This window comes from Phoca vitulina, unplaced genomic scaffold (genome assembly GCF_004348235.1).
Source record: "Phoca vitulina isolate PV1807 unplaced genomic scaffold, GSC_HSeal_1.0 scaffold4, whole genome shotgun sequence".
NCBI lineage: Eukaryota > Metazoa > Chordata > Mammalia > Carnivora > Phocidae > Phoca > Phoca vitulina.
The window spans coordinates 63333465-63360142 of NW_022589707.1; the positions used below are offsets into that span (position 1 = coordinate 63333465).

The window sequence follows — 26678 nt, forward strand, 5'->3', positions numbered from 1 at the left end:
AAAGTCTAGATAGGCAAATAACAGGAAACACAGCTCAGTAATCTCATCACTGAGAGATAACCACTGTTAGCATCTTGATTTATCTTTCTACCATTTTGTTTATATATGCAGAATCAAACTGTACATATTTTTCTGAAACCTTCATTTTCTTTTAATAATAGATTATGAACCCCTTTCCATGTTCAGTAAATATGAATCTGAATCATCTTTTTAAAGGCCACATAATCTGTGTATCTATTTATGTATCTACCTACCTATCTTGCCAGATTACTCTCCAGAAGGTTTTTGTTTGTTTGTTTGGTTGGTTGGTTGGTGGGTTTTTTTGTTGTTGTTTTTACCGGTTTGTACTCCCACAGTGATGTGGGTCCATTTCACAAACCCTCACAGACGCTATGCCATTTTACCATTTAAAAATTCCTTACCCAGTTTGAAGGGCTTAAATAGTATATTGCTGATGTTTTCATTTGTTTCATTAAGTTATTACTATAGTTTAACATTTTCTCATATGTTTATAGTCATTTATGTTTCCTTAAAAGGAACTAACTTCAGTGGTTGTTTTATTAGATAAGAACCTAATCCTAAGTACCTGAGTGAATTAGTGCTAGGCTAAATTTACTCACCTCAGAAGGATGTGATTATGAAAGAGTTTTGGCTTACGGTGTAGGTAAAGTTTGGTTAGTTTTCTTCTAAGACCCAGCAGACGGCCTTCAGCACAGACAGCTGCCTAGTTTTGGCTGATTCGTCGTTTTTCCTCAAGAGAGGCCCAAAGCTGGAGAACGGGGCTTTTACAGGTCAGAAATGGAGACAGAACTGAATGTTGAAAGTTTTCCAGAATCCAGCACTCCTTCTGACTCAAGCCAGAGCTGTTGACTTTACTTTCAAAAATATCATTTAACTCTTGTATTTTTGAGATGAGACTATCTTTTTCTACCTCTGTTGGGTGAACTAAAGTGGGTTATTTTTCTAACTAGTTAAGGGAAGGATGTAAGAGGGCCTGGGGGATCAAGTCTTTAACTTTATTTTTCCCGTGAATTTTCTGAACATTTATTGTTTTCAGTCCAGCATGGAAAGCATATACTGCTATATCCAGGTTTACCAAAGGCATTTGGGGATCCTGTCAGCCAGTGTGTCTCCTCTGCCATAGAGAGGTCTCTGACCCAAATGCTGCAGAGGTAGGATTGCACAATGGTTAGGAAATCCGACTCTGGAAGACAGCTGACTTCAGATCCTATCTCCACCACTTACCCTCCTGTGCTTTAGGCAAAGTACTAAACCTCTCTCTGGCTCTTTCTTTCCTCCTTTTGTTTCTAAACAGCGTTATTGAGATACACTTTACATACCATCAAATTTATCTGTATAAACAGTTCAGTGGTTTTTGGTCTATTTACTGAGCTGCCCAACCATCACCATGATCTAATTTTAGACCATTTTATCACCCTGAAAATATCCCGGTACCCATTAGTGGTCATTTTCTATTCCTCTCCCTGCCCCAGCACCTCCAGCCCTAGGCAACCACTAACCCACTTTCTGTCTCTATGGACCTGCCTACTCTGGACCTTCCATGTAAAAGAAATCGTGCAATATATGGCTTTTCCTTACTGGTTCTTTTCACTTGGTGTAATCTTTTCAAGATTTATCCACGTCATACCATGTATCTCTACTTCATTCCTTTTTTTAATCAAATGATACTCCGTTGTATGGATATACTGCATTCTGTTTATCCATGCATCCATTGATGGACACTTGGGTTGTGACTACTTTTTTAGCTAGTGTGAATGAGGCTGCAGTGTTGTTTACGTACATCTGTTTCTTTATTCATAAAGTGAGCACCATCTCATAGAGTTGTTGTGAGGACTAAAAAAGTCCAAGTATGTGGAAGTAGCGAGTGGATAGGGAGCAAACTAACAGTGTTAGTTAATAAGTGCAACTTAGGAGTGTGTGTCCTCACTTAACATCAGTTACAAGATTTGACTTACTCAGGGTGCCATGCTTTCTTTCCTAACGACCTCTCCGAAGATCCTCTCTTTCCCTTTGCTGCTAACTTTTCCCTGAGTTACAATTCTGAAAAGTTCAATTCATTCAGCAAAACATTTATTGAATACCTGCTGTGTGTTAGATGGTTACGCCAGGTGCATAGAGAACTAAAAGAACAGGATAAACAGAAGTGTGCAGAGGCATTTCCAGTTTAAGGCTGTCTTTAGTTTGCTAATCGGTAGCCTCTGTGCCGGTAGGGTTTAGGACTTAGAGCCCCTGAACCCCACCTTCACACCAGATGCCACGGGTTTGGGGTCTCTTAATCCTTTCACTCTTGTCAAGCCCTTGTTTTGACCAGCATATCTGTGTTTGTCAAGTGGCTGATGGAAGCTGACTGTTGTGTACAGTAATTGAGTCTCGGTGGAGACCTCAACAGGTAAAAGAGTAGTTAGTATCTCACTCCTGCGCTGTCCCTGGGGTTGCCGAATGGTGTCTATTCTAATCCATATGGAAAAGTCCCTAATTTTTTCAATTTGCAGGTTTCTTCTTTTTTGTAGAGTTGATTTCACGTTTTTTCTGAACTAATACGTGTTGGAACTGGACTCAGCAAAAATATCGACTCAGCATTGTCTAGCTACCTGTGTTTTTTATCTCTTGACTTTGGGTGGGTAGTGATTTGCATGGTGACTTAGAATACACTTGTTGGATATTTTGCCTCTGCCACCGTCCTCTGCCCTATAAGAGAACAAATACGTTTTTATGATTTCCTTATTTGTTTGAGCTCTGAAGTAGTGTTTCCTTTTTCCCGTAATAGCATAGAGTTAGCATAACGGAGTGATGCTACTACCTCATTCTTCTCTCTTTCATTCAGACAAAATGCATTAGCAGTTTAAAGAACTGTTTGATAACAGAAGAGTGCCTCTAGTGTTTGCTGGAGGACTATGAAAGCAGTTTGAATTCTGGGGGCGCCTGGGTAGCTCAGTGGGTTAAGCGTCTGCCTCTCTGCCTACTTGTGCTGTCTCTATCTCTGTGAAATAAATAAAATCTTTAAAAAAAAAAAAAAGTTTGAATTCTGTTGCTTAATGTCCATTTCAGGAATTCGTCTTGAATATGAGCAGAGTAGTCTACAGGTATGCCATATTCCCATTAGGACTTCCACAGAGCTTATTTGGGGCCTCGCTAATAGTATACCAATTTTGTACCATATGCCATCATATGGTAGCAGTGTGTTTCCATATATAGGAGTTTTACTGTTTGCTCTGTTTTAAATATTTACTGTCGTGCGAGCCGTATCTTGTAAACTTGCCCAATTTGGGGGATTCCCACTTAACTTGTAAAACATTTTTTGGTTAATGGATGCAAAGATATTAACTCATAGGTCCAGATTGCCACCTCTATATAGATAGAAGCTGAAACCAGATTAGTAGAAACTCTAAAGATGAACTAGAAGAAGATGAACCACTTAATTTTCTTATGAACACTCTCAAGGCTATAAAGAATCAAGTGATTTAGTAAATAAAGGATGTTGACTTTGCTTTCCCTTGTCAGATGATGGTAGTCTTAAACTTAGCAGCACGAACAGATTTCCCTGCTTTAGAGTTGCAATTTGACATTTCACTTGACCCTTGGATAACACAGGTTCGAATGCATGCATCCACGTATATGCAGATTTTTCCCTATTAATACAGTACTGTAAATGTATTTTCTCTTCCTTACTATTTTAATTCCTAATAACATTTTCTTTGGTCTACTTTATTATTTTTTTAAATGTGGAACATTTCACTAATTTGCGTGTCATCCTTGCATGGGGGCCAATTTTAGTATATGTGCTGCGGAAGCGAACACCAGCTCTATTTTAAAAATTCAATATGTAATACATATAACACAAAATATGTGTTAATCGACTGTGTTCTCAGTAATGCCTCTGGTCAACAGTAGACTATTAGAAGTTAAGTTTTGGGGGAATCAGAAGTTACACATGGATTTTTGACTGCAGGGAGGTCAGCACCCCTAAACTCTGCATTGCCCAAGGGTCAGCTTCCCTGGGCATTGTCCCCTTTTCAGCAGTAGGTAATGAGGTTGCTTAATTCAGGGTTCTAGGAAAACATATCTCCGAGCGTTGGGATTCAGCCTTTAAATTAAACTCTGTATCCTTGTGTTATTTTTAAATACTTCTCCTTGCCTCCTCACTTCCTCTTACCCCACTGAGTCCCTTCCTGTTCTAGGTTACATATTCCTGTTTGCTATGAACTCATCTGTGTGTCTTCTTCTGCCTTTCTCCGCTTTTTCTCCACAAAACGTTTCTGCAGTCAGACCAGGAACCTCAAATAGGACTCCTTGGGAGAGATGAATTCGTCTGCTCTGGGCCTGTCAATTACTCTTGCCCAGTGGTCATACTCCTGGAGGGACCATTTAAAGGGAAATTGTCTCCCAGCAAGTCAGGTCTGGTGCAGTCACCTAGAGGAAACTACTACTATTTATATGCTTGACCTTAATTCATTGTGTCTAATATATAAGACATATTTGAGGTCAGATATTGATGTTTCAGAATCATTTAACCATTTCAAGATATGTAAAAATGTCCTAGGATTATTTTTTTTGTGTGAGTAATAAAAGCCCAGCCCAAACTGGGTAAGCACAAAAGTGACATTACTGGCTGACGTAACTAATAAATCCCAGGTTATGTCGGCACAAGTGGGGCCGGTGCTTACCAGTGTCGTCCAGAATCTCTCGCCTGTATCGTTTCTCTGCTCTGGCTCTCTTCCCCGTTGGCTGCATTCCATGGTATGCTCACTAAAGTGGTGGCAAAGACAGCCATCAGCAGCTGCAGGCTTCTCTGTTGCCGGTTTGGTAATCCCAGAATAAAGAGAGCGATCTCTACTCTCCCAGAAGTTCTAGTAAAAGTCCTGGGACTGAGTCACATGGTGCTGTCCATCCCTAAATCAATCAGTGTCACTCTGTCCAGAGCAGGTTACGTGCTATGCTGCGTTCATGCCCCCAAAACCATATTGCCTGAGTAGGAGTGATTCGTCAACAAAATATGAGGATATGGTTTATAGAGGAGGTAATAGGTGTTGGAAAGGCAGACATCGCACATGTCTACTGAATATTAGGGTGTAGAATGAATGTACTTTGATGTGATATGTAGTTTCATGTTCTGTGTATAGAATTTATTTGGAATTAATGCACAGCCATACACCATTACTTACAGTTTGATATATCAGTCTTCTCTCCCCTAATTGGATAGTAAAGCTCTTAAAGACCATACCCATCTTAGATCTTTTGGAATCTCCAAGACTTAGTACCACCCCTGCACATGGTAGGTACTCATAAATGTTTATGGACGCTGCAGAAATGGCAAGTTCCTTCTAGCAGCATTTTCATTATTGTTGGTGGCAAATACCTCTGGAGTTACACCATTCAGTGTTGGTTTAGAACAAGTGCACACACAGTCCATATTTAATGAGCAAATGGAGAACACCCTGGCCAGTATCCAGTGTGCGTGAACATAACCTCGGGTACATGCAAGCTACACGCCCAGAATGTGCTTCGTGGACTATATAGAGAAAGAGAGAGAAAAAAGAATTCTTCTCAATTCCAAAGACTGGCCGTAGTTCAAATAAAATTTTGTTTAGCGCCCTTAGGCAGCGGTGCCAGACTTCTCTCAGCTCTTGAACTATTTGATGTCCAAACATTGAAGAGTATGAAAAAAAAGTGACAGGAAAAAAAATCCTCATAGAACTTCCTGTGACAGGTCAAAGTTTAATCGCAGCAAATAATGCAGATTTCCCTTTTCTTATAACCACAACAGAAAGGCGGGGCTTGTGTTTACAAAGCATGTTGTTTGGGAGACCTTTGTAAATTGTAATCTTTGGAAATCCCAAACCTATTGGATGTAATCCCATCCATTAGACAAAGGCAACTTGCCTATGCAGTAGATCCAGAATAGCAAGTTAAATGGAAAACATGAACAGGAAGCAGTCATTAAGAATTACAATGGGTAGGATGCAGAGTTAATTCACGAGAAATTTTGTTATGAGATAATGACATCACTAGGACAGCTGGGAAGCTGAGGGCTCTGCTGGACCCTGTGCTTTGCTCTTTGCCCCGCAGCTGAGGGGTCAGGACTGTAGAGACAGGGCGAGAACTTTATGGGATAGTTAGCGGCTTGGCTGACTTAATTGTGAAATGGTAATGACCTATCTGGCTTTTTTGGATTGCCTTTTGCGTAGCTAAACTGGATTCATAGACTTAGTGAATGCTGAGAACCACTTTTCATTTCCCCTTTCTGAACATTCACTTGGATCACATTAAGCTAAGCTCTAATGGATACGTATCGAATGGTAGCTTTGATTTCCTCCAAACGTCCTCTGAGATATTTTGTTCATATTCAACACAGTGTGAATATATTTCTCTTATGGAACTGCAGTCATGCAATCATTGAAATGGTGTTTTTGTCAGTTTACTGAATAGCAAAAAAAAAAAAAAGTTTCCGGAAGTCTTAAGATGTTGGTCAACACAAGGAATCATACAGTTGAAGTTATTTTCCAGTGTTTATTTTCAAATGTTCAGACCTGTCTGGCTCTTTCATTTTGCAAGTGTAGGGGTTATAGGCAGCCTGGCCACATTCCTCATTGATTTATATAAATATATTACAGATTGTTAACCTCCTGCCAAATACCAGGGATTTCAGTTCTTGTTTAGCTCAGTTGCTTTATGTGAGACTTATTTGTTATATTAAAACATCTATGTTCTCTTTATTGCCCACCACATTGACTATTATTTATTTGATTTGGGGTAATTCCAGAGGGAGTCATTGTAGACAGAAAAGCATCATAAATATTATGTTCTAAAATTCCTCAGATGAATACAGGCCTTTCCTGCTATTTGAAAGTAGAATGTTCCTGGGAAACCTTTTGTAGGCTGAAATGGTGTAAAGTGAAGAAGCAGTTACCATTAATTTATGTGGAAAATTTTTTGAGTGTTCCCAGACCCAAAAAGTAACCTCTCCTAGGCTTTTCTGATACCTTAGGACACATCTTGCTAACGGGTGCACAAAATAAATCGAGGTAAAGCACAGATGCTCACCGAGAGCCTCCAAAGCTAAGGCGGCTTAATGCCCAGAGGCTGAGTAGCATTGTGAGGAAGGAGCTTGGGGGTGCCCCCTTCACTGTTTGGGATGCGTGCTGCCTCTATAAAGGCTCACTACAAAACAAGTATTGAGGGGCACCTGGGTGGCTCAGTCGTTAAGCGTCTGCCTTCGGCTCAGGTCATGGTCCCAGGGTCCTGGGATCGAGCCCCACATCGGGCTCCCTGCTCAGCGGGAAGCCTGCTTCTCCCTCTCCCGCTCCCCCTGCTTGTGTTCCCTCTCTCGCTGTGTCTCTCTCTGTCAAATAAATAAAATCTTAAAAAAAAAACAAGTATTGAATGCTATTTTCACTTTTCTCCCTTTTTCCTAAAAGCACAAATCCTCTTTGAGATTTCTTCAGTTAGTGAGAACAGCTGTACTAATGTAGGACTTTTGTAAAAGGGCAGTGGCGTGAACTTTCGAAGACTGGGGAATACCTGTATTTATAATTGTTGACTCAAAATGCATTTCCTACACATAATATAGTGTAGACTATATAAACTAGCATAACTTTTTTTTTTTTTTTACAGTGAAAATGTTCACTAAACAAGTCAGACTGAATTTTGTATTTTAGCGTGGAGCAGCATTTCCCAAAATGTCTTCGGTGGAGTCCTGGCTCTGTAAGATGTTGACCATCAGCATTGGAGCCAAAGAAGGGGGGGGGGGGGTATCCTCCAGGTCCTTCCAGGACCTCTCCTTCCCTTCATGTTACTTGTGAATTTCTAAGGAGGAAGTAATACGCTGCATTTTGCAGCATCCTAAGTGGCTGGAAAGGCAGCCCCGCAGGCTGCCGGCTCCAGACACTGATGACCCTGGCCCTGCTGTGGCCCGTCTCTCAAGCCCTGGAGAGCGAGGAGGCTGTAAGAGGGTTTGTTCGGAGGGGAGTGATGGCTGCAGGGCACCGGAGGCGGTAGGGTGGGAGGCCCAAGGGAGTGGCAGGGACCTGGGAGCACTTCCCCAGGGTTCAGGGCTGGGAGAGCGGCGGCCAGGGTCCCAGCCACGGCCGAGTCTGGGGAGGGAGCGGCTGCAGCAGTGGGCAGAGGAGCTGGAGTGGAAACCGGCCCGGGAGAGAAGCCGGTGGGCTGTGGGCGGCCTTCCCATCAAGAAGCTGGGCCCTGCGGCCGGGGACCCCAACCCCTGCAGGCGCCTGATGGCACTGAACCGAGTGGGCATCGGAAGCGACTGCGAGGAGGAAATCTGTACCTTTGCTGTAGCCATAGTGGGGTCGGCGGAGTCGGTAGCGTGCCTGCTGATGTGGCCTTGCTACGTTGCTACTCTTTGACCACGACAAGGAGGAACTGGCGCATATGAATAGACCTTTCTTCCAACCTATCCTTCCAATCAAGCAGGATTAAGTAAAGTTCAAGCAGCAGAATATGCTTTGAGGGACATTAACCCAGATGCTCTTTAGGAAGTATGTAACTGCAATATAACCACAGTAGAAGACTTTCAGCATTTCATGGATGAGAGTAAGTAATGGTGGATGAGAAGAGGGAAAACCCCTTAACCTAATTCTTAGCTGTGCGGACGGTTTTGAACCTCGGATGACAAACACAGCCTGTAATGAACTTGGGCAAACGTGGCTGGCATCTGGGGTCAGTGAAAATGCAGTTTCAGGGCATATACAGCTCATAATTCCTGGAGGGTCTGCTTGTTTTGCACGTGCTCCACCAAAGTGCTGCAAATACTGATGAGAAGACTCAATGAGACGGTATGTGTGCCCCCAGTCTTCCTACCACTATCGGCATGGTTGCTAGGAGCTTGGTACAAAATGTGTTAAAGTTTCTGTTAAACTTTCGTACTGTGAGTTTTTACCTTGGATATAATGCAGTGCAGGATTTTTTTCCTGCTGGGTCCATGAAGCCAAATCCTCAGTGTGTTGACAGAAATTGCAGGAAGCAGCAGGAAGACTACAAGGACAAGAGGGTGCTCAAGAAGAAGAAGAGGAGATAATATGTGAAGATAAGGGATGGGGTATTGAGTTGGTATCTGAGGTTTCAGAGGAGGAACTGCAGAATTCCTTCAGGTCCAGTTCCTGACTTACCTGAAGGAATGACCCTGCCGTAAACAATTCCCGAAAAGCAAGAAGGTTCTATACCTGAGGTGTAACTGTGGAAGATTCTGGTGAAAGCTTGGAAGACATCATGGCCAAGATGAAGAATATGTAGATAATAGACTGACCTATATTTTATTTCCGGAGTTTAAGCCTATTCCCTTGCAATTAAAAAAAAAATCATTTAAAAACTGGCAAAGCTTAGGGCAACATTAACTGATAATAATCTTCACAAAATTGTTAACACTCTTCGAAAATACTGTGTTACTCGTTGCTTTCTCCCTTCAACTAAATCAGTAATTCCCCTAAAACTTTCTAGTTAAGAAAACTTGAAAACTTAGCCACTGAACTGTTTTGGCCTTTTGGGAGGGGTGCGAAGAAATGACCAATTTGATGCCATATTTCCTTTCTTTCCAGTAAGCCTTTGTGGTCTGTTACCTGAGGCATGGACAATAAAGTAGTATGTGGTTCTCAAATATAGGATGAGAGCTAGCAGGCATCTACTCACTGTGTTTAGAATCACTCTCTACAAGAAAACTACTACTATTAACTTGGCTAACAGTGAATTTAAAATTATATATAGTTAACCTATAAAATAAAAATACCCTCTCAAATGTTACCTGATGAAATAAACGCTGAAATGAAGTCACTAGAAAAGTTTATAAACCTGTGAATTATATAGTCAAAATAAGAGAAAGGCAAAAAAAGGAAGCTCTCTTCATGGATAAACAGATGAAGGTGCTTTCGGGAAGTACAAATTATATTTCTGCACTGACCAAGGAAAAGAAATCATTGCACCTGTGGAATATGTATCTGGAGTCACTGTTCTTTATTGAGAAGCAAGGAATAAATTTAGGCTAAGATCATCTAGATTATACCATCATATGAGCTACCTTTTGGATATTTCATTTAAATTTGATTCTCTAGATAATTCGATAGTTGTCCTGTACTGGGGGCATAAAAGAGACCTAAATTACCTGTGCAATGACTGACATGTATTTATTCACTGGAAGAGTGTCATTTACCCTGATATGAGCACTACATTATAATTGATAAACTGGTTTTCTCTGGAGTTGCACACAAATAATAAAAGCTTAGAGAGCCTTGGTTAAATAAACTCCCAATGGTTTGGAGACCAATAAAAAACATGCATGTATAACCATTATCAGTAGGATGTGACTATGCTATGCTAATCTTCTATTTTGATGATTTTTTGCTTTGAAGATATGAATGTCTAAATTGTATCTGTGGGGAAGAAATGTTGGCACAAAATGAAAACTGCGATCTTCACTTGTAAAATAAAGTTCTAAAATCTGATTTGAGAAAGTCCACCCCCAAAATAATAGCACCTTAAAAAATAAAAAGAATTATCTCCTTGAACCAGCATGAGCCACTTCTACCTAATGCCATTCTTTTTGTAACCTTGAAAAATAAAATAATTATATACATTAAAATTTATACAGGAATGTTGTATGCTATGCACGGTCACATATATCTCTTTAAAATTCCACATTTTAAAAATTGCCAATTAGTGGCGCCTGGGTGGCTCAGTTGGTTAAGCGTCTGCCTTTGGCTCAGGGCGTAATCCCAGGGTCCTGGGATCGAGTCCTGCATCGGGCTCCCTGCTCAGCGGGGAGGGGAGTCTGCTTGTCCCTCCCCTCGCCCCTCCCCGTGCTCATGTGTGCGCTCGCGCGCACTCTCTCTCTCTCATTCTCTCTCTCTCTCATTCTCTCTCTCAAATAAATAAAATCTTTAAAAAATTGCCAATTAAAATGAGTGCTTTTTCTCCATGGCTTATGATTTAGAGCAATTGGCAGTGAGTGGCTTCATGGGCTCACCTTTGCCCATTTCGTGTGTGGAGTCCGGTTGCTTCAGGTACCATCGGTGAGTCTTCATATTTTGAAGAGAATGTTATAACTTTGAGGAAAATAACTTGGGTGGGTTAGATGTTATTCTTGAATTGTGTCATACAAACAGTGTTCGGAAGCATGGTTTCAGTAAAATGAAGCAACATAGCATACTGCCACGACGGTTAGGTAACTAACAACGGTTTGGAAGCAGGCCTTTTGGTTCAGCAGTGTTTTATGATCATTTTATTCTCCAGTTATGTCCCCGTCAAATTTTTTTTTCTTTTGGAAATTACTAAAATGTCATATATTACAAACTATAAGTGCAGGAAGAACTGGAGTTACTAAAATCAGTGTTGACCTGAGGCAGGGGTAAAAAAAAAATGTATTTTTTTTCATGAAGGAAATGTATTAATTATAATGGAAAACATTTTAAAAGTAATATTTAAGAAGCACTACTGTAGTGGTGCAGTTCCCATGTTTGTGTTTGAATTTAGTGCATGTCATTTTTGATTCATTGCTGTTTTATTTTATTACAAAAATAGAAGTAACCTATACAAAGAAGCTTGGTGATTGTGGAACTCCTTTTTCTTCTTCAAAAGGAAGAAAAAAAGTGAAGCTGGCGAAGTATGTGGGTTTTATAATGGAAAGAAGATGGTTCAAAGGAGCCCATGAATAAATGGGTTCATTCTACCAAACTGAAGTTGTTTTGATAAACTTCCCAGGTGTCGAATTCATGCATGATAGTGATCATCATTGTCATAGTATGGCACTCATATGATGATTTATCTTTAATAAATTTATTAGGAGTTTTTACTTTATTAGAATAGTTTTCCAGAATAAGTCACATTAGTGACATCAGAAGACTTTGGAATTTGAAAAAAATCAAGTTTAGAAGTAGATGATTAAAACTTAGAAATCAGGGCACCTGGATGGCTTAGTTGGTTAAGCATCTGCCTTCGGCTCAGGTCATGATCCCAGAGTCCCAGGATCGAGCCCCGCATCGGGCTGTCTGATCACCAGGCAGTCTGTTTCTCCCTCTGCTCCTCACCTTGCTCTCATGCTCTCTCTCTCTTCTCTCTCTCTCAAATAAATAAATAAAATCTTTAAAAAAATGTTTTTTAAATAAAACTTAGAAATCAGGGGCACCTGGGTGGCTTAGTCGGTTGGGCGTCTGACTGTTGGTTTCAGCTCAGGTTATCATCTCATGGTCCTGGGATCCACCCCAGTCGGGCTCAACTCTGCTTCACATTCTCTCTCTCTCTCTCCCTCTCCCTCCCCCTCTGCCCCTCTCCCCCTGCTCACAGGCATGTGTTTGTGTGTGTGTGTGTGTGTGTGTGTGTGTACACACACACACTCTCGCTCTCTTTCAAATAAATAATAAAATCTTTAAAACTTAGAAATTGGAATATTTAGAAGTAAATAAACGTGAGAAGAAATTCAGTTGATCTTAATTGATTTTAGTGGAGTTGTAGAACTCATCCCAACCTGCCCATAATTAAAAAGTAGCGTGGATCTGGCTGTGAAGTGTGTGTGGTTGGTGGCGGTGTCCATCCCACCAGATTTAACTTAATTACAGTGTTCTTTAGTTTATTTTAAAGCTTAGTTTAAATTCACAGAGAAGTACCAAATGTTGTGGGGCCCCATTTAGCTCAGAAATGCAGTGGGGTGGCCTGGTGAACCAGCTCGGCATTAAAAATTCAACAGAGGTAATAATACAAAGTACATAATTGAGAGTCAACCCTGCATTTTAGTGACGGGTTATATGCACATTTGTAGTTAGTTTCTTTGAAGAGAAAGAAAGAGTATTTATTCGGTTTTTAAAAATGAAAGAAAAGACTAACAATAGCATTTTATTAGCCTTTTCTTAGTATTTATATTACATTCTTGTCAAATTACTTACAGCTTGTTTACAGGTGGTTTAATTATTCAAACATGTGGTGAGCATCTCATGTGCTGGATAGCGTCCTGTGTGTGGCTGAAAGTAAAGAAGAATTTGTCCTTGGGCTTGAAAATGCTTTTGACTACTGAAGGCTTCACTTATTTTAAAACTTGAATTTTGACTTAGTCATGGAATTGTATGGAAGACATTAGATTCACCCATCCAAACTTAATTATAAAGTCTGTTACTCTGTATCAGTTAAAGGTAATGTAGCTTACTAATGCAGTTTCAAATACCCCTTCTCTCCCCCCAAAAATGTTAAAATTTCAGTTTTCATTAGCATGATATTTGGAATTTTTAAACCAAGAATTTATGTCCTTTCCAGGGAAATGATTTGATTCACCAGGATGAGAAGTCCCTCTTAGAAATAACCCAAATTTCTCTGTATTTCATCATCCTTATTTTCACAGGCATGATTGTAACACCTTAAATTCCAGGAAAATCTTCACTGCAGAGTCCAGCATCTCCAAAGAATGCTTAATCTGTCTCTTTAATAATTCTTGAACTGTGTGCTAAGAAGAACCATATTTTTCCTAGGCTGCAGTTTTTTAAACTATCTCTGTTGGCAAGTTGTATGTAAGTAAGGTCTTAACTAAGGAAACTCTCCAGGCAGACATTCTTATTCTCCAGTCATGTTGTTTTCTCTTTGCTGCTATGGATTTTGTCATCACTTAATCAAGTGCTTCTCTCCTGAATCTCATATTGCTATTAGAGTATCAGATCCCATTAGGCATCCTTACATATTATCACTATGATGAACACTAGTATTTTTTTTTCCTATTGTATGATTGAATTGCAGGATATATGTAAGACATACAGGTTACTTCTTTGCTTATTGTCGCCTACTTAATATCTCTTTCTTTTTTCTTTTAGGTTGTTTGATGTATGCACAGTGTCACGGACAGACAGAGAAACCAAACTAACATTAGTGTTTGAACATGTTGATCAAGACTTGACCACTTACTTGGATAAAGTCCCGGAGCCTGGAGTGCCCACTGAAACCATAAAGGTAAAGAATCATCTCTCTGCTTGATTAAATAGTCACACTATTATAGACCATTAAGCAATCGCATTTCTTACATATGAAAATTGCCAGAGGGGCGCCTAGCTGGCTCAGTCAGTAGAGCATATGACTCTTGATCTCAGGGTCGTGAGTTCAAGGCCCACGTTGGGTGTAGAGCTTACTTAAAATATTGACAGAATTAGAGCTTTTGGAACTCAGTATATAATTAAGTATATCAACTAAGTGAGATGTTCAAAGAATGAGATAAATTCTAGTTCATTAATTTTAGGACTCAGTGAAAAAAACCTTTTTAGTTTTAATACATATTAAAACTACTGAAAAGTATCTATATGTACATTATCTGGCCCTAACTTTAGAAGGTATAGTGTCGTAAATACAGCTCAGTCTTTTTCTGATCATTCACAGACTCTGAGGGACATAATTTGAAACTTCAGGCATAAGCATATTGCATATTATAATTGTATGCTGACTCCAGGATGTAAATTATACTATGTAAATCTGAAATATGGTTCTTAGGCCCTTCTTCCTCCATTTTTTTTCTCATTCATGAAACACTTATAGGAAGCCACAGTACCCCACTATCCTAAACCCTTGGGATTCAGGGATGACTTAAGACTCCTTAGAGATCAGCAAGCTAGATGTGCTGGATTGACCAGAAGTCCTTTCTTCCTTTAAATCTAACGGAAAAACCTACATAGGACGTTTTGTTGGTCATACTTCTGTTCTGCTTAGTGGAACTTCCCGGTACATCTCTTAGATCAATGAGCATCGCATGCAGGTCTTCATGAAGACCCTTTCTTTCATTTATGTGTTTTAGGTGACTTAACTAAACAGACTCCTTACCTAATCATTCATTGTTTAGAAATGGGTTCTGAAATTCAGCATCATTTTAGATAGGAGGTAATAGCTGGAAATACTTCATCTTGTCTTTTCGTGATAGCTAGGTGGTATTTTTAGATACTGACACATTTAGAACTTGACATACTGAATGATTTATTCCTTTGGTTTTAGATTGATAAAGGGTTTATGTTCCCATCTGCCTTCCATAAAAGAATATGATGCTCAGTAGTGCACTCATTTCTTCCTCAGCAGTTTCAGGGACTTGAAGGCCCTTGAAATGTAGGTATTCCTGCGGTGCCTGGGTGGCTCGGTCAGTTAAGTGTCTGATTCTTGATTTCAGCTCAGGTTATGATGTCAGGGTCATGAGATCAAGCCCCGAGCGGGCTCAGCACAGAGTCAGCTTGAGATGATCTCTCTCCCTCTGCCCCTCCCTCCCCTGGCTCACGTGCACGTGCTCTCTAAATAAATGAATAAAATCTTTTTAAAAAAGTGAATGTAGGTATTCCTTCTTACCTGTTCTTGGCCCTCTTCTCCTCTATCCCTGCACCCCTCTTTCCTCTCGCTTTCTAGTCCAGTGTGGCTTCAGTTCTCTCCTCTATGAGTTTGTCTGAAACCCCTTGTTCATCCTGCAGGGCATAGCCCCTTCTCATGGACTCTGTCTGCCAAATTAGACTCTTTGTGTGATTCATGATTTCCTACCTATGTGGTCCCCCTCCTCAGTGTCATTTCTTTGCCCCCCTCCACCAGTAACTATCTGCTGAAATGTGAGGCCCACCCCAGATAGCATTTGATCAGCTTTTATAGCTGGATGCAGTCTCATTGGTCTTACAGCGCTGGTTCTACACATCTCCCCCTCTTGGTCCTATTTTCTACCTTTAATTGTGATTATTTATGTCCATATTCATTCATCTTTGTATCCTGACATTCGCTATGCAATGATCTTTACACATAAGTACTCAATAAATAAGACACATTAACAACCTTTCTTCAGATATGATTATTTAAAAATTATTTTTAAATGACTTCCAACAGCTTAAATATATACTGTCAGAAACATCATCAGCTTCTTCGGATGTAGTTAGTTCTAAGTTCAAAATTATTTTGAGGGGAGGGTCATTTTTAAGCAGCAAGACAAGGTAACTATATATTTATGCCATACGTTACCACCTGCATAGATAACTTGAGCTGCACATTAAATTCTCCTGGCGTTAGAGGCTGCTGAGTGGAATCATTTACAGAAGTATCTGTGTAGTTAAAATGGGTGATAAGCCAGAGTGATGCATTGTGCTAAAGTTTGATCAGGCAGGTGTAGAAACGAAGTGGGTTGGGGGGAATTCTTTCTTCTTTCTTTCTTTCTTTCTCTTTTTTTTTTTTTAGAGAGGGTGGGGGTGTGGTGGGGTGGGTGCAGAGTGAGAGGGAGAATCTTAAGCAGGCTCTACGCCCCAGTGTGGAGCCCAATGCAGGGCTCAATCTCTTGACCCTGAGATCATGACCTGAGCCAAAATCTAGAGTTGGATGCTTAACAGACTGAGCCACCCAAGCGCCCCAGGTTGGGGGGAATTCTTGAGGGTGGGGATGCCTGGGTGGCTCAGTCCGTTAAGTATCTGCCTTTGGCTCAGGTCATGATCTTAGGGTCCTGGGATCGAGTTCTGCATAGAGCTCCCTGCCCAGTGGGAGTCTGCTTCTTTCTCCCTCTGCCTGCTTCTCCCCCTGCTTGTGCTTGCTCTTTCTTTCTCTCTCTCTCTCTCTCTGACAAATAAATAAATAAATAAAATCTAAAAAAAAAAGTTGGTATTCAGGATAAACATCTGTTAGTTTCTGGTTAGTTGGGGTTCTGGTTAGTTGGGGTTCTGGTTAATTGAATTTTGTAAGGACTCAGCCAGAAAACAAATATTTTGTTTTTGTATAGGTTTATTTATAGGCAGTCTCAATAACCAGATAACTAGATCAAGAGAGTATTGTTATTATGAACAACCTATTGGGAGAACAATTGGATTCTTATATAGAATGTTTTGTGTAATAAGAGTTTTTCTGAGTATATTGGTACAAATATTTATTGAATATTTACGGAGTTTTGTGCTTTGGGGAACATAAAGATGAATCAGTCAAGAAGCTTACTCTCAAGGACCTTAGAAGAGATAAAGTACACCCAGAAGCATGTGGTACACATTTTCTTATGGTTATTTCAATAGTTTAGGGAGTGTTTTCAGGTTAAAAAAAAAAAACAACACTTATGAATGAGCACAGTCTACAGCTGATTCTTTGTATTATGGTACCAAAATATTTTCTAAAATGTTCTTCAAAAACACAGATATTAGTACTGACATTGTCTTGCAAGTGTCAGAACATGCCATATTGTAAAATAATTATAAATATGCAAAAAATCTTAACATGAAATAGATACAAAACAGAAAAATCAAGAAAAGACCTCCTATAAGATCATTTAAGCTAAGGGAATTTTCCTCAATGCCCTGTCCTCCACCACGTTTTCTGGGGCGCTGTTTACCTGTTACCCACTTAAGTTCAGGATATTCTAGTGCCCCCTCAGGACATAAATTACAGGAGGTGAGCAGAACTTGGGTAAAACTGGAATGCTCCATGGTCTCTGAGTAGGTATGACAGAGGTAAAATCTTTTTGTTTAGTATTTTCATCAACATGTTTATTGGAAAAGAACCCAGGATGGGCTTATTTGATCTGCTTGTTACATAGATCACGTAACAATTTTTCAAATTCTTTTAAATACCATTTGTTATTTTTTAAAAAATTAGAAAAGCACCCTGAAGCCCTAAGTATTTGTGAAGGTTGATGGTCGGGTGAACTCACTGGGAGAAGCCTGCGATTACTGTGTGGTATTCATGTCAGGCTTTGATAAAGTAAGTGTGAAGTATGGTATAGGCCTGAACGGGAAATTGCCGTTGAGAGGCTCATAAGAATAAAATAAAATCACGGGTGGTTCCTTCCAACATTAAAATACACCTTACTCTAGGGGCGCCTGGGTGGCTCAGTTGGTTAAGCGACTGCCTTCGGCTCAGGTCATGATCCTGGAGTCCCGGGATCGAGTCCCGCATCGGGCTCCCTGCTCGACAGGGAGTCTGCTTCTCCCTCTGACCCTCTCATGCTCTCTCTGTCTCATTCTCTCTCTCAAATAAATAAATAAAATCTTTAAAAAAAAAATAAATAAATAAAAATAAAAATAAAATACACCTTACTCTAAAAATATAAATAAATAAACACATGTCTACATCTAATGCATACTTCATCTCGAGGTCTTCGTCACCTCTTCTTGACATTGTAAGGCACATCCGTTGGTGTTGATAATGACATTTGTTTAGAGGAGCCTGCTGACTGCTGTACTTGGAAGTCAACAGATACTCACATTTTGCCTCATAGACTTATCTAGTATCTAGTTTTCCTCTTTCTAATTCAGAATGTTATCTTTCAGTTTACTTGATTATGGGCAAATTCAGTGCCATCTTTATTTTTCTTCGAGATGTGACATTGTCTTCTGGGACTTCCATGCTTTAACTTATGAGACAATTGACACCTTAATGATTGGCTTTTTTTTTTTTTTTTTTTAGGGTTCATGATAAATTTAGAGTTTCTGTGCTTAATATAGCACTTTTTATTTATGAGGGCTTTATGGGAAAAGGGGGCTTCCAGATTTTTTTTCTCTTTCATGCCTTTATCTGCTGCCCTGTGAGAGGGAATCAGAAAGAACCTATAAATAAAATCTGTCTCCTTGTTCCTTAAGGAGGTTTATAGGGTTTTAGAATGAAATGCCCTGTTTTACTGAACTACTCATTTGGTACTTAGGCTTGGCTATAATGGTACGGTGTATTTGCTAGTATATGACCTGGCTTCTCAACATCTTATAAACTCCCTCTTGAGAACCTAATATCTTTCTTTGGACATTCTGTGCATATGACATGTTTGATGAAATTGGCAGTATAATTTCACAAGTTAGAAATTCAAGGCACTGAAAGATCAGTCAGAAGAGATCAGCTGCCTCTCCAAAATAGGACAGGGTTCTTTTAGTTCAGGACCATATGGCCCCTTTGTATGACTCAATCTTGGAATAAAAATTACATTTTACTTATGTATTTCTGTGATAAATGAATTCTATAGGGCTTGAGAAGGCCAAAAAGCTCAAGGTTTATGTGTCTGTGTGGGTCATTTTCCCTGTGAATTAGATTTCATTTTATCTTCAATTGAATGTTTCTTACAGATTTCTGTTGGTTGTAATCTTTTCACTAGGAGATAAAATATACTATTAGGTTTATTTTACAAAACCCAGACTTCAGAGACTGACACACACTCTTAATAGCACCTGTTTTCTGCCTCTGGGAAATGTCTGTTTTCATGAATAATATCTGCTTGCAGTAAACAGTGGCTCTGGTGTCAGTATGGGATGCCCAGGGGTGATTCATCTTTCTCCATCTGACATAATGCAAAGTGACTGATGGGTCCCCCTCCACTGCAAATGAGGAAGAGTCTCCCAGACCCTTCTCTCCTCTCACCCCTAAAGGAATCGAGCCATTACCCCCTCTCAGCTCCTGGTGGTCTCTACTTTGCCTGAATTATGAGCAGGTGATTTGTCTCATCTTTGCAGGACACAGAGCAAATTAACATGAAAATATCGCTTCTCAGAAAACAAGGCAGGCTTGAATGCCCTGTCGCTGCTGGTCATTAGCCATCTGCCACCGACACTCATACTCTGTTTATCACATTTGAAATTCAGAGCAGATGTTGCATAATAAGGTGATCCCAAAAACAAGGCAAGAAATTCAAAGAACACATACTCCACAATAACGATAAGGATCCTGGAAGGACATTTTTTTCCATCTAATATCATGGCTGGACTAATTGAATAGACCATGTTTTTAAAAACACACATGCACACACACATCTGTCCTTGTGTTTAATGCTGCTTTTTGTAGTAACATGAAGTAATTTCAAAAGAAAACGCATATGTGAAAGATGCCTGAGAGGACTGTTTAATAAAATTAATTTTAATAAGCAAAGTACAGTGTCGTAATAACACTAGTTCTGGGGCAAAGGACCTCATAGGTCAGTCATGCCAGTGTTGATTTTTACTCTAGGATGGGCCTCAGCTTAGAGCAATTTAACTTAAAGAGTTCACTCCTATGGTACGGTTGGATCACTTGGGCTCATTGCTCACCAGTGCTGTTTCCCAGACAGTAAATTTTCTTCTTAGTACTCAAGATCCTATGTTCCCTATACCCTTGCCCTCCACTGCTCCTCCCACCATCACTGTCACCACACCCCCACTTTCCACTTAACCAGCTGAGCCACCGAGGCGCCCTTTCCTGGTTCTGCATAGCTCTGCACCAGCCCTCTTTTCTGTCCCTGGCTTTGGGCTCTCTCCAGCCTGTGTCCTAGGAGTCTTTCATTTTAGTTCCGCTACCTTTCCACATTGATGTAATACTTTACGGGATCCGCCGTTACAGTGTTTTGTCTAATCCATGTATGCACATTCTAGACCCTTATTATGCCTTAAAAGAAGCACAGCATTCAGGGTGCCTGGGTGGCTCAGTTGGTTAGGCGTCCAACTCTTTTTTTTTTTTTTTAAGAATTCCCCATTTTTTCTTTTTTTTTTTTTAAGATTTTATTTATTTATTTAACAGACAGAGAGAGACAGCGAGAGAGGGAACACAAGCAGGGGGAGTGGGAAAGGGAGAAGCAGGCTTCCCGCTGAGCAGGGAGCCCCATGTGGGGCTCGATCCCAGGACCCTGGGATCATGACCCGAGCTGAAGGCAGACGCTTAACGACTGAGCCACCCAGGCGCCCCAGGCGTCCAACTCTTGATTTTGGCTCAGGTCATGATCTCAGGGTTATGGGATGGAGCCCTGTGTGGGGCTTCTCGATCAGCAGGAGTCTGCTTGAGATTCTCTTTCTCCCTCTGCCCCTCCCCTGTGCTCACTCTCGCTCTCTCTCGCTCACTCGCTCTCTCTCTTTCTCTCTCTAAAATAAATAAATAAATCTTTAGGGGCACATGAGTGGCTCAGTCGTTGGGCATCTGCCTTCGGCTCAGGTCATGATCCCGGTGTCCTGGGATCGAGCCCCGCATCAGGCTCCCTGCTCGGCGGGAAGCCTGCTTCTCCCTCTCCCACTCCCCCTGCTTGTGTTCCCTCTCTCACTATGTCTCTCTCTGTCAAATAAATAAAATCTTTAATAAATAAATAAATAAATCTTAAAAAAAAAAAAAAGGCACGTCATTCATGGTGTATTTAAACCATTGTGCTTGGAGGCATTCTATTCTTTTTTTTTAAAGCAGGCATCTGGACTTGCCATCAGGAATGCATCCTAGATTATAGTTTTTTCCTATGGAAAGTCAGCTTCAAATATAGTCTTTTGACTTAACAGAAGTGTTTTCCCCACACAGACCACACCCTTCCCTATATATGTGCTCTCCCGACACAGACACACACAACTGGGAGGGAATATCTTTAAGAGGAACATCAGCTACCTTGCTCTGAGGAAGAGTTAAGTGGCCAGCAGAGTAGCACCCGCAGTTGGCCATCGACCTCCAGTAGGAGAGATCGTCAGAAGGAAGTGAGTCAGCCCTGAGTTTTCCCCAAATTTTGGGGGAAATATAGAGTGTATGAGCTATAAGTGTGTGGTAACTTCCAATGAATCAAGAAACTTCTTCACGGAGAACATATTCAGATAATCTAGATTTTGAGGACTCCCCCAGAAAGAAATCCTTAGGCAGTTTCCCAAGCCCTGGAGTAGCTGGAAACATCAGGAGAAAAAGGACAGAATTATGCAAGTACATGATTATCTACAAGTATGTAATAACAAACTATAACAGTTATTTAGTGGTTTGGATTTTTTTTTTCCTAACAGGAAATAGGGGTTAAAAAAAAAAAAAAAAGCTAGTGTCTTTCTAAAGGTACTGTAAGACTGACTCACTTAAAATAAATACTGACTCACTAAAATAAGCAAATGACACTTTCATCACGCTCGTAACAGGTAAGTTGGAATCGCTTTAGAAAACGTTTCTTCACCTTAGGCATTGAATCTGTTTATAGAGCCCATTAAAAAGTTGCAGGCTGTGTATACCCAGTGTGTATCACCATGGTGACCCATAGCAGAGGGATGCTCTGCATAGAAGAGGGATATTCCTCATCTAAATTTAGCATGTGCCTAAGCTCCCTGGTTATAGTCTTTTTGCTGGCTCTCTTCCTCTAAATGTTGGAACATTCAAGGCTTCACCCTTAGCCCTCTTTTCTTCGTTTCTATACTTTCTGGCCAGGTGATGTCATTCAATCCACAATCTTCAGATATCATATATCCTCCAGACTGACCTCCCCCCCCATGCTCTAAATGCACCATATGATATCTCATAACCAAAACATTGCCCAAGGATCCTCTTCCCAGTTGAAGCCTTCCCCATTGGCCCCATTGTTTGAGCCCTAAACCTAGGCATTATTCTTGGTTTCTTGCTTTCCTTCACAGTCTTCATCCAGTCCATTAGCAAGTACTTTTGGCTTTATCCCCCAAAGATATCCCCAGCCCAACTACTTTTCAGTATCTTTATTGCTAAAGCTCTAGTCTAACCCATCAAACCAGCTTCCTAACCCAATATGCTGTCTTCCATTCCTGCCCCTTTATCAATCATCCTCAGTGTAACAACCAGAGGGACCTTACTAAAAAACATAAGTCAAAGTGTTACTCCCCTATTGAAAACTTTTCTCCAGTGGTTTCCTATGACCTGTAGAATAAAATCAAAAGTCCTACATGATCTAGGGCTCTTTCTAACTACACCCTCCAAATTCCAATCTGCCTCCACCCTTCTGGTTCACTGTTCTTTGGCCACACTTGCTTTCTTTCCGTTCTTCCGCCATGCTTCCAGCTCAGAGTGTATGTACTGACTGTTCGTGCTGTTTGGAATGTTCCACGCCTCTCCCTCCCACATGGTTCTGTTTTATCTTCTTCATAACGCTGAGCTCAAATTATCTCATTCATTTTTTATATGTGTTTGTCTTTCCCAACTAGAAGGTAAGAGCTTTGAAGTCAGCACTCTAGCTTATTGCACTTACCCAGTGTTAGCATACTGTCTAGAATGTAAGGGACACTCAATAAACATATGTTGGTCACTATACTAACGTGCTTACCTCACTAATCCTCTAACTAATTCTGAAATGTAGGAATCATTTAACCCATTGTACAAGTGAGTAAATTGTATTTTTTCAAGGACAGATTTTATATGTAAATATGCATACACACATACATAGGACATCAGTACATGCACTTTGTGCTTTCACATTCAACTCTTTATGATGGGCAGGGGCGTTGCGATTATCCACATTGTAACTAAGGATTCGCTTCATTGGCTTGGTTTAGATGTAGTCTAAAACCAGTAACTGATCTCCGCTAGAACTATAAAATATTTTTTCTGTTCATATAGTACTAACTTAACAAAATTCCAGAAATTATCGTCTTTCAATGTTGGATTCTAAGGATGGGAAACCAAATCCAATGAAGAGAATGATGGATGCAATGAATCGCAGACCCTATTCTCATCTCCCAGGGATATATATCTAAAAGATAATTCAGTAGTTACACATTTTTTAAAATTTGAAGCTAAGTTTGCTGTAAAGATATATTCAGGATCATGTGCAAAGTTCCTCCCTATCCCCACCAGGAGAAGTAGCAGCTTTGAAGTTAAGTTACTTTACAAAATCTAATTGGAAATACTCTCCTGTGTTTATTCATTTGCATTTTTATCCTTTTTATCCAAAAATTGCAGATACTCATATGCATTGTGGAGTTTGGAAGTTAAGAAAGCACCATTCTGCTAGAGCGATTGCTTAACAATTTACAATCAGTGCATTTTAAATTAGTGAAAGGCATATAAAGATGGTATCTATCAGTTATCTAAGATGGTATTTTATTCCTCATTCCTAAGCAAGGTGGAAAGGACTAATCAATCCTTTCATTGCAGTTAAGAAAATCATTCTTGGTTCTGGTAAATATTTGTTAAATGAATAATGCTTTCACAAACACTTGTGTAACGAACCCTTGAAAACCTGATAGTGGCGGTCATAAGAATCAAATACTTCCAGTGTATGAAATATTGTTGCGATTCCTCTCGTTCTGCTTTTCCTTTCTCATCATTCTCAAAGAGCAAAATTCTCCAAAAAGTTCGACTGCAGTAGAATATCAAATGAGGAGAGTTTGACCTGAATTTGGACTTCTGTATCTAAATCAGGGCCTGATGGCCAAGCATCTGGATACTGTGACACTTGAAGTCTTAGGAAGTGAAAGATAATTCCTTGAATATTAGAAATAATGAAGTATAAATCTAATCTCTAAAAATTCTCGCTACTACCATACAATGGTAAGCTTAATTTAGATGCCTGGAAAATAGACTAAACCCAACAAATTTTGCAGAACATGAGTTCTATCTAATAAAGGGTTAATGAAGTTAGGTAAACATGATGCTCTGTTTTTCCAAGTGTGGTCCTGAATCACCCACATAACTGCTTGCCTCGGGTGCACACTATATCAAAACTAATGAAGTACTGTATGGTGCCTAACATAATAAAAAAAATAAATATAAATATAAATAAACAAACAAATAAATAAATAAAAACAGTAGTCCTGCCCTAACCAGTTCCTCTAGTAAGTACCCTCTGGTGATGCTTATAGACACCGCAGTTTAAAAAAATACTCTCCTTCAGTGTGACGTATGACAAGACTGGAATGGGGAATGGAATACATTCTGAGATGACTCAAACCTCTGGAATATTTGCTTGCTGTGCCTGGGTAACCCCAGCCACAAGAAGGTTCAAATCTAAGCCCAGGTGAAGTCAGGTGTGGCATTTTAACTAAAGTCGCCCATACATACAACACCTGCTTAATAACACCGAGGTTTTAGGAGTGTCTGGGTGGCTCAGTTGGTTAAGCATCTGCCTTCGGCTCAGGTCATGATCTCAGGGTCCTGAGGTTGAGCCCCACATCGGGCTCCCTGCTTCTCCCTCTCCCTCTGCCGCTCCCCCTGCTCGGGCTCACTCTCGCGCTCTCTCTCTTTCTCTCTGTCAAATAAATAAATAAAATCTTTAAAAAAAAAACAAAACACCGAGGTTTTATTCCTTAAGATGTTCTCTTGGCAAATGCTAACTCGCTAATAAAAATTAAAAAGAAAACACTTAGGAATATGAGAATTCTAACTAGAAATTCTTAAGCCACCCTAAAATCTTATTCTTTAAAAAAAATTGTTCATGACACATCATGATTTGACCTTTGAAAGATGCTTTTTGTTTCATTTCGCTTATGTTTTCACAGTCGTCTGTGGTCTTGAATTAATAAACTGTTACCAGACTTGCAAGTGTGTAACTGGTTCAGAACTCTTAACCGTGTTTTATAGATAAGGAACCAAAGCCATGTGAAAGTTAGGTGGATGATAGCTTTTTTAGCACGGACAGCAGTGCCAGACATAGTATTCAGGTACTTCCTTTGAGGCACATGTATTAGAAGCAATGAGTGCTCAGAAATTCTTCCAGTTATCATTATAAGCTTTTTTTTTTTAAAGATTTATTTGAGAGAGAAAGAGAGGGTACATGAGCAGGGGTGGGGGACAAAGGGAAGTGGAAAGAGGGAATCTCCAGCAGACTCCCCACTGAGCACAGAGCCGACGCGGGGCTCGATCCCAGAACCCTGAGATCATGTCGTTATAAGCTTTTAACAAATATAAGCTGGTAGCTTTGTTGATTTTTATATTTACCATTGCTCTCTGCTGTCCCTAACCATACTTGTTCATTTTTCCTTTCTTGGACAAAACCAAAGAAATATTTATCATTCTATTCTAGTATAGTCATACCACTTTTAGATTGGAAAGCTAAAATAGAACATAGCAGGAAATTGGGGACCACAGGGCACAGGAGGTTTCACTATGAATTAAGTTTGGGAACTGTGACATTACAGGTTAATTAAGTCTACATTGAGCAATCAGATTTTGATTGATCTGGAAACAGTTATCCTCAGTTTAAGATGTTCTTTGGATATGGTTAGTATGGAATGAACACTTGAAGTGCTCCTTGTTGACATTTTAATATCACTTATATATGATGTTTTAATGTTCAAATCTGGGACTGAGAAATTCACATCACCCATAGCTGAAGACCTGAAGTGTTTGTTGAGACTAATTTGGTGTAAAGGCCGTAGGCAAGGGCCCCGCTTCCCTCTGCCCCCTCCTGTGAAAATATATTCCTGTCAGCAGGATGGGGTACAAGAAAGGGAAGAAATAAGATGGTGGTAACGAAAGGAGAATTAATTGAATAGGTCTCAGGGAAAAAGAAGAAATTTATAACCCACAATAACCCCCCCAAAAGTAGTTTTTTAAAAAGCATGTGATTACGTATAAATATCTGAAACATTACATTATTCTTATTCCCAATCACAGCAATTTATCTTGTAAACCTAATTAGTTCTTTAATATTTTCAACCAGATTTAAAGGATTGGTTGATTCATGTCTTCAGTGCAAAAACTATATGAATGCCAGTAAATGACATAGAAGGACAAAAATATCGGTTAAGTTTTGTCTTTAACATCATCTGTTCTAAATGTGGCAACTGTACTAATGGCCCTTGACGTGCATCTCATCATTGCTGTTCAGGCCTTGATTGAAAGCACTTAGGAACTGGAAGAAAGTGAAATATAAATTACATTAGAATGAATTAAAGAAAAGAGTTGCATTTTGGTATCCTCCCAAGCAGAGAGGTTTATGAAAGCATCACCCACCGAGAGAAAGGACTTCTTTCCTTTTCTGTTTCAATTCTACCATCACTTTCACCAGCAAGGTTTCTCAGGACCTTCTTACTTTATTTATCACTGAGTTCCAT

At 40.0% G+C, this 26678-nt stretch overlaps 1 protein-coding gene and 1 pseudogene across 1 annotated transcript in view; both read left to right on the plus strand.

Annotated features, from left to right (window-relative positions):
* Positions 1–26678, plus strand: part of CDK6 (cyclin dependent kinase 6) — a 226415-nt gene that overhangs the window by 48730 nt on the left and 151007 nt on the right. Inside the window, exon 3 of the mRNA XM_032402159.1 lies at positions 13818–13953. Coding sequence (XP_032258050.1) covers positions 13818–13953 — 136 coding nt within the window. The remainder of the gene's footprint in view (positions 1–13817; positions 13954–26678) is intronic.
* LOC116631041 lies at positions 8008–9270 on the plus strand (annotated as a pseudogene).